This window comes from Centroberyx gerrardi, chromosome 17, assembly GCF_048128805.1.
Source record: "Centroberyx gerrardi isolate f3 chromosome 17, fCenGer3.hap1.cur.20231027, whole genome shotgun sequence".
NCBI classification, from domain to species: domain Eukaryota; kingdom Metazoa; phylum Chordata; class Actinopteri; order Beryciformes; family Berycidae; genus Centroberyx; species Centroberyx gerrardi.
The window spans coordinates 18,224,222-18,236,979 of NC_136013.1; the positions used below are offsets into that span (position 1 = coordinate 18,224,222).

The 12,758-nt window shown below is 48.2% G+C and overlaps 1 protein-coding gene across 3 annotated transcripts in view; it reads left to right on the forward strand.

The window, feature by feature from the left end:
• tiam2a (TIAM Rac1 associated GEF 2a) overlaps window positions 1-12,758 on the forward strand; it is a 75,637-nt gene that overhangs the window by 19,036 nt on the left and 43,843 nt on the right. For 2 of the 3 annotated variants that reach the window (XM_071905809.2, XM_071905811.2), the window contains exons 2-4: window positions 5,697-5,795; window positions 7,118-8,299; window positions 12,218-12,683. In XM_071905809.2, the coding sequence (XP_071761910.2) occupies window positions 7,124-8,299; window positions 12,218-12,683 (1,642 nt within the window). In that variant the 5' untranslated portion in view covers window positions 5,697-5,795; window positions 7,118-7,123. The remainder of the gene's footprint in view (window positions 1-5,696; window positions 5,796-7,117; window positions 8,300-12,217; window positions 12,684-12,758) is intronic. The other variant, XM_071905812.2, reaches the window with a different exon arrangement.

Sequence of the window (12,758 nt, forward strand, 5' to 3'; positions counted from 1 at the left end):
ACTAGGCCACGGGGACTATTGTGTTGTTAACAATGTTGTTTGGGCCCGGTGAACGCTGCCGATATTGTGTCCTGGCCCGTGGAGCTGACGTCTCTATGCCAAGCAGCAGGCTCATGGAAGTCTTTTCTACAGCTGCTCTCACAACAGCATGGCACGGACATGACTTTGAATAGCTACAAAGACAGCTTCTTGTGCAAAAGCGGAGTGAGCAGTCCAGTCACATATGCTTCCGTATTTCTTTGGTATGACACGTTCCTTGAACACCAGATACGTTCGCTCAGTTCCTCTGAAACGAAACTGGCTCGCGGGAGGGTTGGGAGCAGCTTTGGGGAACGGTCTGGCACGCTGCGTCCGGTTCTGATCCTGTGTTCTGGTGCGGCTTTCTGAATGGGTCCAGTTTGAATGTGCGACCACAGCTATGTGAACCATAGACAAATGGAGGCATGCGTGTGTTTTTAGACCGACGGCGGTCACAGTTTGTCTCCGCCGGGATAAAGCTTAGGCATAACATTTCGAGCGCATTTCAGAAATTCTAATTCCAGAGAATGTTTCGACTCATTTTCTTGCGCTTTAATTAGCCTCTTAAAACTGAGATGCAGATTTGGCCCCTCTGGCCCCCCAGCTTAGCCATGTCGCTAACTCTGCTTCCTTCTCTGTAATTTCCTCTACGACCCTGCTCTTTTTCACACCGAGCCCCTGTCTGCCTTTCTCTCTCGCTCCTTCGACTTTTTCTTTCTTGTTCTCTGGCTCACACTCACTCACACACACACACACACGCTCAGACACACACCCTTTAAGTCTCTCCAGTAGCTGGCTGTCTCCCCAGCCCCCTCCTGGGGTCATTGTGGTATTTAGGGTCAGACAAGAGCTCCAGTCATTGCGCCCTCCCCAGTGCCTCCCAGGCAGCGCTGCAGCCATTATACGCCAGCTTGTCTCGCCCAATCGCCTCAAACAGCTATGGAAAACCGCCTTGGCTGCAACGAGCCCTGCATCCTCCAGCCTAGCCAACGGAAAAGCAGCATATAGGAAAAACAACACCGTGAGTAGTGGAGGTTTTTTTTTTTTTGCGGAACAAACTCCAAACGGATGAGAGCTATAAAACATCCTCACTTCTTTTTCTGAGGGAGCTCTTCTGTGGAGCACTTTTTCACTTTTTCCCCCCTTTGCTCCTTTTCCTCTCGGCGCTCTGTTGCCCTGGGTTACCCTGGGAGGATTGTGATTCGCTGTGCTTCCAAGCCGGGAGGGAGTTTCCACGTGTGTCCCAGTGTGTCTGGGTGTGTGAGTCAGTCGGTGTGTGTGTGTGTGTGTGTTGCTTTAAGACTCAACAAGCCTTCACAGGGAGAATCCACTTTGAGATCAGAGGGCACCAGCTAGAATCTCCTTTGCCAGCTCTTCAAAGAGCTTTTAGATTAAAGCCTGGGCTGCAGAGGTAAGGGATGTTATGGTGTCTGTGTTTTATCTTCCTCTCCCTTTGTTTCTTCTGTTTACTGGATTAAGAGGGAGGCTGGGGTGAAAAAGTTGATTTGTGTCTTCTTTTGTCCAGATGCACAGGTGAGGGTTACACTGTGTGTGTGTGTGAGTGCTGCATCCAGCTGTATCTGTTTGATAGTTCATGTTTTAGTTTCTATCCCAGGTATGTGATCTGCATTGCTGTATAAGCCCTGAGCATATAGCCTTGTAGATGTTGATACCACGAGAAAGTGACCTTTCACAATCTCAGACTTTGTTATCACTTCCACACTGCTGCTGCTGCTGTGTGCTTCAGTGTTCTCAGCAATGTATGCCCAACTCTTTCCCTTGGTCCCTCTCACTTACACACATTTACATAAGCATAATTGAGTTTGAGAAGTACCACCCAGTCTATAATTTGTATCTCATGCTAAAATTGGCAGAAGTACTACTGGTGTGCTCTAGGTGGGGGCACATTTTATGGGACAGTGTTTGGAAATATCTTGACTCTCTTGGCATCACTCTGAGATGGCAATGGCATATCTGTATAAATCTTTCAGGAGGGCGCCATGTCATTTTTGGTCGGGAGCCAGGCGCAGAGCTTCTAAATGTATAATGAAAAAGTCCAAAAGACACTAACAAGCCCTTTGATGGATGTTCGGCGGCTTTGGCAATGTAGTCGAATCCACCACACTGTAATATGGGCTTACAGCGAGTGATTCATAGATAGAACTTTCTCCTCATAAGCAAACAACCACAGGATACTTTAAATCTACTTCATATGACAAAACTCAGCGGGAGATAGCCCGGTCTCAGGCTCTAATAACACTGTTTACTCTTATTCGCTTCCTGCTGTTGTTGTTGACTTGTACTGAAAAGTCTTGCGGGTCGGTCGCATTATTCTGAATTTAAGCCGCGTCTAAAAGAGTGCAGGATTACGCGCGCTGCTCCTTTAAGAGCACAGTTGTCCCGGTGCCAGAGGAAAGTGATAAGAGACGAGTCCCATGGGCCGCGATTTGACAGGAGGAAGGCAGCGCGATTGTGCTAGCAGTCACTACCAATAACAAATGACCTCATAGTTCCTAGTGAACAACACAATTCAAAAGGCATGAAACCTCTGTTTTGTATCAGATTGCAGGATTAGTGCCAGTTATTTTAGCCACTCGATTCGTCATTGTTGCATTTGCTGATTTATGATTTGTGTCCAAACCACATGTTTACTATGCAGAAGATAATACTCCTTCAAGCCGTGTGAACATGCCGTTGTGATTAGCCTATATTTTCACAGTGTTATTGTTCTACGTCCTCTTTGGGGCAACCTTCTGGAAATGTCCAGTAAGCATTTTGCCATCTCTAAGGCACTGGGGCAGAGTGGGTTAAAAAAAAAACTGCACTAACAGCATCATGATCTTATATACTGTGAGGCTTAAAGCTTCGTTCTCTGGGGGATCGCCCTGCGTTTCACACTGCTGTGTCAATAGTTTGTTCCTCCGGCTTTGTTTCTCAAGTTTACCTTCAAGGACAAGAGGGTGAGAATTGCTAGCTTGGTTCTCCAGACTGTGAGTGTGTGTGTGAGAGAGAGAGAGACAGAGAGAGAGAGGCATAGTAGAAATAGACAGTGACTTCCCCATCACCCTGTCTGCATCTACCTACTATGTTTATACCATGTTGAGGTGTGGTCCATTTCTCAAAGTTAGCCTGGGCTCCAGACCCAAGACACACACACACACACACACACACACACACACACACACACACACCGCCAGACTAAACATGGAGCTTACGTGGGAGTCATCCTGGGGCAGTCGGAGAAGAATACCAGGTCACGGGGTGCGTAGGGGAGTGGTGGGGTGGCAGTGGTCCCTTGGCCCCCGAGCAGATGGCCTGTAGGGAAGCCTATTGACGCGAACAGAGGAGTGAAGGGGAAGAGGGAGGGAGAGTTCAGACCGAGCGCTGTGCGCGCAACTAAAAGGAAGACTTGTCTTGTTGTTCTCCCAAAACAGTGGCACAATACTCCGGTTCAACCCGCAGCAGAAGGCAAACGTGCGTGTCTTGTGTGTATTTGTGTGTGTGTATTGGCACGCCTTCACGCCTTTCATAGTCGCAGCCTTGGCTTGCCTGAATAAACTTCGCAAGAAAAGTGTCAGTAGTAGTGCTCAAAGAAAGCCGTCATTGTGACAAGTTCGACAACCGGCTTTATGCCGACTCCTCTGGCGTAGTCGACAGCTGCTTCCTCCGTCTTTGCTCTAAAAAGAGCTTTGTTTGTTTTCTGCCTATTCATGTGGAGAGACTTCTTAACTTCCAGATGCAAGACAAATTGCTAAATGTTCTTCTTCCGCTCGCTAGGCTCATCGCGAACTGCTGATGCTAATGGAGTCACAGGGTCAAATGGTGGACTTGTAGTCAGGGGTTTAGACATGTATGCGATGTAAAGGAGGAATGCGATATCTAGTAATGTAAGAGTACTGTAGTTTTCCCACAGCTTTCTAGGTTAATGAGGACGAGTCGGGTGTTTAGAGTTAGAGCAGCCGAGTGCAGTGACCATGCACCCGTGACTGTTGTCGGCTTGGCTTCGCCCAGGATCCCAGCGACCGGTGGCCGCTGCTCAGCTAGCATGACGACGCTGGGAACTGCTGGTGCGCTGTGGTGAAGAACGCTGCTTTGATAGGTGGGTTAGGGTGGCGGTTAGGGTTAGTGCCTCGTTCTGTTGGCAGGCTGATGTTCACATGCCTCACAAGCCTCTTTCAGTATCAGTGATCACACTGCTCTTTTTCTTGTCGCCTCCCTCTTGTTCGCCCTTTCACACATGACTAAGGAAGGAAGTGTTGGGTTAATCCTGTGATCAGCTCAGAGTGATGGTTCAAGTTCATTACCAGGCCTGTGTGTGTCTGGCTAAGTGCTGCCATGGCAATAGTGTAATGGCCTTCCATCATGCTTTCAGTTATTATTTTTTCACATGTATAGTGACAGTTTTAAAAGGGAAGGCAGACTATCTTCGATTGGCTCCTTGTCATATTTGATTGGTCTTTTTTCTGACACTGGGCCTTTGCCCAGTCCTAGAGCTTTGGAATCTAGTGCCTTATTTGCTTTACTCTCAAACTTAAAACATTTGAGTCCCCCTGGCATTTCCTTCCCACCCACTGTGCTGTACATACCCTCCTGTACAGTAGTCCATTTGCTCAGTCAGCCGACACTCTTTAATCTCACCTCTCTAGTCAAGGTGCATCTAAGCAGGAGAGATAAACTCTCTTAATGCTGCAGATCACTTAATCCTGAAGGTTAGGACTTTTGGCAGTGGGCTATTTACACTGTAACCTCACACATGCTGTACGTGTGCTGCGAGGCTCAGCGGGGTTAGCGCTATGTGAAAGCCTTCCTGGAGCGTGAGCTACATGCATGTAAGTGGGTTATATTACACACACGGCGAGTCACGCTGCTTCTTAGAAGATGCCTGGTGCTCCGGCACAGAACGCTCCCCAGCCGTTTCTGGTTTTGGAAACCTGCCCCCGGACAAATTTGGCGGTGAGGAGTGAAAAAAAAAAAGTGAGCTAGGATTCCAGCGTTTAAAAATAAACAGCCGGGTAAACTGTAGCCGGCTTTCAAAAACTTTCCCAACCCTGATGAAAGACAACGTCATTGAGTTGTGCGGAGTTGGAAAAATGCAAGTAATGTTTAGTTTGGAGGGCAGAATGAGAAGGGTTAGACTTGGAGGGGTGGAGTGACTTTTTACAGTAGTCATACTGCCAGGGTGGCACTCTACTGCGCCGCCTTCTACAGTACAAACCTTAGTTGACTTGAGATGGATGGATACTGCCGGGAATTTGATGTTGCTTGGAGTCAAGAGCGTTGGACCCATTCGAGAAGGAGGAGAGGAGAAACATGTTATTGAGAGGATTTTTTTTTGTCTTTCATATGTTTTCTATTTTCTGACCCACCAATCAGAAGTGTGGTCTTTTTCAAGGTATAGAAAATCTCAAAGTATTGAAAATGAGACGATCTCAGACACCTAAGAGACGTGCTGCTGTGACTAGCTGTTGAGTATTACTTTGGCTCTGTGTATCTTAATGAGAAGTTACTGTAGTGCGTACTTACCAAACAGTGTCCTCCCCCAAATCCAGAGGATTAGGACTACTCTTTAACTGGCACACCTGTTATCAAACATGGAGTTCATTACACAAGGCAAATTACATTGCCCCGTGGCAAGAGACTGAACGCTAAGCCTGCCTCTCCCTGTGTTTCTCCCTCAGATCAGCCTGACACTGAAGGAAAGAGCGCGTTTTGAGAGATGAGGCGCAAAGAACCGTCAACATAGGAGAGCTCCACTCTGAGAAGAGACTTCAAAACAGGTGAGTCTAAAGAACTATGGGCTTCGTAAACATGCGTCTCATGTCCGGATTGTGTCTAGATATGATCTTGCTAGATTGCATTTACACCGAACATTAAAATGTGTCTCTGGCACACATGCTGAAATCGGATCTTCTCTTTCCCTCCCAAAACGCAAATTGCCATGCATGATACTTGATCTTGTATTATTTACATTCATTAAAATCGTCAGTAAACGTCTCCTTTTGGTTGCTCCCCATCTTTGAGTTTTTACAAATATGTAACCATCCAAACTGCCACCTGTTTGATTTGTGTGCACTTCCTTGTGAGATCCATTTATGTTGTTGCTATATGTGGACGTCAATTTACACCTTGTTGTTAATGTGGCCACGTCTCTAACCATCTCTGAGGGTGGTTGGTTTCTTTACAAATACAATCACCCAGGACCATGTTAATGTCTGGTGTGTGTTAACTGTTTTAAGAAAAGTGTTGCATTCAGTCCAAATGTTATAGAGATTTGTCTGTAGCTGTTACATAACATCTACTTAACATGCCAATTCAGAGTCTTCAATTTGAATACTGTTGAAGGTATTTTGTCTTAACTGAAGCTATTATGTAACGACGCTGTAGAAGGCAGAAGCCACAGCGCTGTCTCCGACATGCAACAGTTGTCCCACCAATTTATGTGAACGTGACAATACGCTTGGCCAGCGTCCAGCCTGTAATGAAATGTCTGTCTGGTCATGGCTCTCCATCACTAATGTAAGAGTGTTAGGACAGTCTGGAAGTGATTTTGCACTGTCCTGAGTCCCGTCACACATAATATCCATGACAGCATAAAGCCTGTTTGTCACAGTAGACTTTCCATTGAGAAGAATGGAAGAAGGTAGTAAAATGAGAGCGGGCCATATAGACCATATAGGTTAATTATCAGATTTTAAATCCTAATGTATGGTGCAATTATACTCAGTTTTATAGCTTTGCTCTATGTAAGGCATAAGGATATTAGACCTGCTGCTGTTTGACTCAGGCGACAGCCACTGAAAGTAGAGTGATTATGTGCATATGGTCTGTGGAAGTGTAACCATTTTGACTTATGAATCATAAGTCAATATTATGGCACTTACGTCAGTTGGAATTATGTCACAAAACATTCGTCTGCATTTTGCATCACAGACAGGATGGCCATCTGTATACTGCATTATGTATGATATTTCACTATAGTGTGTGGGTAGTGTCAGTATCGTTCAAGTTGTTGAATCCCAAACACATTACCATAAATTTACTAGCAGCATGATGTAAATGACAATAAGAATGATTTAGTTTCTTATTTTCTATCTTTCAGGCAGCAATGGGAAATTCAGAGAGCCAGTACAGCATCCAGGGCCCCAAGGGCACCAGCTTTATCTTCCCTGGGAAACAAAAGCCATGCTCGCTGAAGTTCCGCTCAACCAAAGAGGAAGTCCTGTCCCCCCATACGTGGTGGAAAAATGCCCCAGGGGGCTCGGGGTACAAGGCCAGGTGTGTCGGCCGCGGCTGTCTGTCCCCTCCCAAAAGCCGCCAGCCCTACTCCACTCGGCATTATGACTACGTCTCCAAGGGAGCGAGGGGCAGTCCGGGCGAGCATCGCTGGCATCGGTCCCCTGGATGTGGTGTACCGAGGCGGCATATGCCAGACGACTATGAAGATAATCCATACGGGGCTGAGCTTAATGGGCACACCCTGAATGGACACAGCGATGAGCATGAGGGTTTAGAGGAGCAGAGCAGCCCGCGGGTGGTGATCAAGAAGGACGGCAGCCTGAGGGTGGAGTTCACCAACAGCTCGGGCAGCGCCCTCCTCCTGGACGAGGCCTCTGGCCCTGTGCAGCTGCTCAAGTTCTCCCCCAACCTGGAGTCCGCCTCCACCCCCAGTCTGCCGGGCTCCAGCGGCAGGAGGCCCGAGGCTCACCGCAGCGGTCCGCCGCCGGCCTCCACCTCCTCCATGGCCAGGACCAGCAAGGGAAGCTCGCTGAGCTCCGAGGGCTCCTGGTACGACTCGCCCTGGGGACCCGCCACCGAGCTCTGTGAGCCGGACCAACCCTGCACTGCCAGCAGGACGCTAGTTCACTCCCCCATCCACCAACTAGACTCCTTCACTGAACAGTCTCCCCCAGTGTCCATCACAGACCTCTACAGGGACCCCACCATGGCTGCCACCTTCCCCACAGCCGGGGACCTGTCCTCCCAGTTTCAGGAGCCTCCACCGGGTCAGAGGCCACACCGAGCCTCCTTCGCATCAGTTCTGGATGTGCCTATGGAGGAAGAGTGTCCCGAGGGCCGGCCGTACTCATCGTACACCCTGCCCTGCCGCAGGCCCAAAGCCCACACCATGAGTGAGGGCCTGGACCAGTACCCCGGCTCCGACCAGTACCAGGAGCAGGCAGGACCAGATTTCAGCTTCCAAAAGAAAGACTCCATCAAGAACCGCATCAGACGCCTCAGTGACTGGACAGGCAGCCTCAGCCGGAAGAAGCGGAAGTCTCAGGTGAGTTAGGCTGGGACATTTTTTGGGATGGTGGATGGTATTGAAACTCAGCTTTTATCTTCTCAGTGCTTGCTTTGACTTCTGAAGATCTTTCTAGGTTAGCATGCTGCAAAGCAGTGTGTCATGTTGTCATGTTTCATACTCTCTCTCACAGGGTTCATACAGGGATCTTACCTACCTGGTATGTAAAGAATAGTCCTTACAGATGTGTTTGTAGTCACCGCAGTCCTCATAGTAAAAGTACACCGTAGATAACTTTAATAGATGCTTATAGTGTTCTTTTGTAGTTTCCCACTCCCTGCCAAAAGGTATTTTCATCATTTCCCTTTAGTTCTCTCACTGCTACTGGCCTTGGAGCAACTCTCCAGCTTGTTAGGCAGGAGAGGGCGTCAGTAACAGCCATGCACAGACAGTTTCCTGCCTGGCGAGGTTTACTTGAGCTGTGAGCCACAGCGGTTGGCCTGGCATGGCCAGGAACCAACCACCGTCCCCTGGTCCTTAGCACCACAACACCAGCTGTCTGAGGACAAGGCACAGTGGGGTGGCGCAAAATGAATTTTGTATGGCAGCCGGTGCTGGGTCTTGTGTTTGTGGGAGGATGGAATAGGGATAAGAGGTAGTTGCTAATGCAGTGTAAGACATGGATGATCCTACGAGGAGGAGACGCCAAGGGCTGCACTGCAGATGTCACGATGATGACTGTATCTGGGTGGGTAGATCTGAATTATTATAGCATGTTGATGGTTTTGGCACATCGACGGGATTGGCATGGTTGGGAAATATTGAATGTCACTGACATGAGAGTAGTCCTTAAATGTACTTGCCGCTATGTCACAGCATGTGAATTTCTTATGTAAGACTCTGTTGTTTATAATCTGGTATAGGCTAGAAGGGAGGAAGTGGGATATATTTTGTCGATCTAACCCAGTGGTATTAGTTCTATGGTTATGATCTGTGGTCAGTAACCCAAGTGTTAGGCTACATCTCATTAAGATGTTTTTGAATGTTTCAAGCTAACTGATGGCTGAGGGGAGTGCATAGTAACTTAAGAGTGGAGTATGCTGCAGAGAAAGGCTGGTATTTGAGATACGGAGACAGTCAGACAGGCGAGACGCGTACCGTCTCCCTGTAGTAAAATGATATCAGTACCATACTGGCTCAGGTCATAGGAGAGGTTGTAAATAACCATAGCTTGTCTGCATGTTGCGCACATGTTTGTAAGTTTAACCCATGTACAAAATATCACAGCCATGTGATTTTCTACTACAACCACTACATTCTTAGTAACTTTTAATTTGATACAGTGTGTTTGTTTAAAGTGAGCTCAAAGTCATGCCCCTCTCTGTCTTTGAGGCTCGAAAGCAACTGTTTCTGCACTAATTCATTTAGCTTTGCCTTGTAAAAGTTTTAAGAATGCTGTTCAGGCTGTGCCAAGAGAATTGCTGTAAGCCTTTGAGAAGCTCTGTTAGAGTGAAACTAAATCCTAGCTGAAGATTTAACCCCACCCTCCTCTGATGCTAATGAATGACTTATGGCGGTTCTGACTGTTGTATGGTGGAGATTTTCTGGGCCCCCCTAGAGCCAATCTGCTAATAGGGATTGGTGTTCAGTCAGTTGGGTCTGACGGCAAACAAAGAGACAAAAAAACACAATTGTTGTGTTCAGATTACTTTCCCTTCTTCTCTGAGTAAGCACTTGTGAGCATCTCCTTGTTTAAACAGCAGATAATGGTGAAAGAAACACATATTGCCCCTGTAGTGAGAAATACATAAGCCCACACCTACTTAAACACTTGCACTTGGATACAGCATTCTATATAGACTAGCATTCAGTGCGTGTTACAGTTGGACCAGTGGAAGCCTTTTGGGGACACAGCTTTCACTTTACATTAGCAATGTCCTCCTCTAGACCTCCTGCTCACTGGAAAGCCCTGCTAATCTATGGGCATGTGTTAGTGCTTAACTGGTTTTGGGAGCAGACTAGGACCCACAGATTTACTTCAGGGTTTGCACTCCTTATCCCTCGAAAAAGCTGAGTGCTGCGTTTTCTTTTCAGGCTCACGTCTTCAGAAATTCCCAAGAAACTTTCACATGAGATGTAGTTACTCAAAAAATAAAAATTCCTAAACCTGTGACCCTCAATAAAATGAGATTCATAGCCAACCCGTGGTCTCAGTAACAAATTGTAAAAAGCCGTGCTCTATTTTTAGAAATAAAAGCTCTCTTTGATGGAATCAAAACAAACTGTGAACACTTTAGAGGGTGAATTTCCAGCTGAGCTTGACATCATTTAATTGGGCAATTAAGGGCTGTTTAAAAAAAAGTTCAGTGATGGCACGTGTGTCTCTCTCAGTTAGAGTGACTTGGCAAGGCTTGCAACAAGATCATCTCAAGGTCTCTGAGGTGCCCAAAGCCGAGTCTCGAGTCTGGATTTCTTCAGTCCTACTGGGGCTACTTTGCCGACCGCCAAACCTCCGCGGCTGTATATCTCCCAGGGCCGGTCACACTGCCTCCTTTCAACGGTCCCACCAAAACCAGGAGCACCTCCAGCTCTGGTTCCCCTCCACCTGGGCTCCAGGGCTCTGTTGTGGGTTTAAAGGTCACACCGCGACCTCAGAGCCAAAGACCGAGAGCCTGCTGCTAATGAGAAGCAGCTGGAAGAGGAAGAGATGAGGGAGAGGGTGAAAGAGGGTGGATAAGGTTGGGCTGTGGAGGCTGAAGGAAACAAGGGAGACTTGAAAAAGACCAGCCCCATGCTCAACCTCCAAAGTGTACATTTTCTTACTGCAATGCTATATATTATTGGGGTTGGCTTGGCCTAAGAAGCTATCATTCAACTGGACACCTTGGGTTCAAGCCCTCTGTTGGCAAACATCCGCTCTGCTGAAGTGTTTTTGAGCAACCACTGAATCCCTGCCAGCTGTTCTGTAGCTGACCCTGATCTCTGACCTCCCTGGATGGGGCATGTGAAAGAGAATTTCCCTGCAGGGATCAATAAAGGTCCACATTGCTATTGTTATCAATGTAAACAAAGAAATTGTTTATGCATGTGGTAGTTATTCCAGTCTCATGCTGTAGCTTTAGGCCATTTTGAATTGTACGCAAAATATCAAGAATGGACAATAAGAAAAAGAAATGAGACATAGGGTGAAACAAGGACAAGGACAGGAGAGAGATGTGAGCAGAGTGGAGTGAGACACGGGAACAAACAAAGACCGTGATGGAGCGCCGGCGTGGCGGCAGATCCTGTGTGTCTGCATGTTGAGAGCACTCCACTCAGTTGCCCGGGGGAGAATCGATGCTGCAATCTAGTCAAGTGCAGGTAGGCTCTCATTAGGCATGAAAGAGCGCAATTGCATCAAGTGTTCTTTTTGGGAATTGGGAAGCCACAGCGAACCTCAAATGACATGAAATCGTCTGAGCCTCGAGGGTTCCAACCACCTAGGTGCCATCACAGGAAATTTGTCCCACTTTCTCAGCCTAGCAAAGATTTAGAGACCATAATGCAGGCTTTGAAGTGGGTTTGAGTGGTTTGACTAGATTTCTCAAAAGTTTCTCCTCCAATTTTGTAGTGCCTTGGGCTGTGTTGAAAAGAGGATAGTTTGATCTTTGTCCCGGTGTCACCCTTTCACTCCTTTCTGTGGCCCTTTGCCTTTTCTTGACACTAGATGATCTTCCTTCTCTTTTACACCTCTGTGTGACCCAGGAGTCTACGGGTTTTCATTCCAACCAAACACTACAGCATCTGATTTCAATTTAATTTGAACACCTTCAACCAGAGACGGGGGAACTAATCAGTGAAATCACCTGATGTAGTGTTTGGTTGGAGTTAAAACTTACATACTCCTCTCTCTCTCTCTCATCCTCTACTACCTCTCACGCACCTCTCACCTTTCCTCCACTCCGTGTGCCCCACCAGGAGCCCAGGTACAAGGACCCCAGCGACGCCTTTGACAGCGGGGTCGACGGCCTGACCGCAGACACCAGCTCCCCCTCCCAGGTCTCCAGCCTCCTCTGGTTCCCGGGAGCCTCCAGGGCCCAGTCGTCCGGGGCCCTTCACCACCCGACCAGCGACGCCCTCCGCCAGAACATCTACGAGAACTTCATGCGGGAGCTGGAGACGGGCACCGGCCAGGGGAGCGGCGGCGGGGGAGGGGGAGGAGGGGAGAGGAGAGACCCGTCCACGGGCACCGAGGAGGGCGACAGCAGCAGCGAGTCGGCCGAGGGCTCCCTGGAGCAGCTGGACCTGCTGTTCGAGAAGGAGCAGGGGGTGGTGAGGCGGGCCGGCTGGCTCTCCTTCAAACCCCTCCTCACCCTGCACAAGGACAGGAAGCTGGAGCTGGTGACCCGCCGCAAGTGGAAACAGTACTGGGTGACCCTGAAAGGTGAGCTGCGACTGGGGAGGTCGGAGGGTAACGGAGTTAGCTGGGAGAGGCGTCTCCTTGAAATTGAGTTGAAAA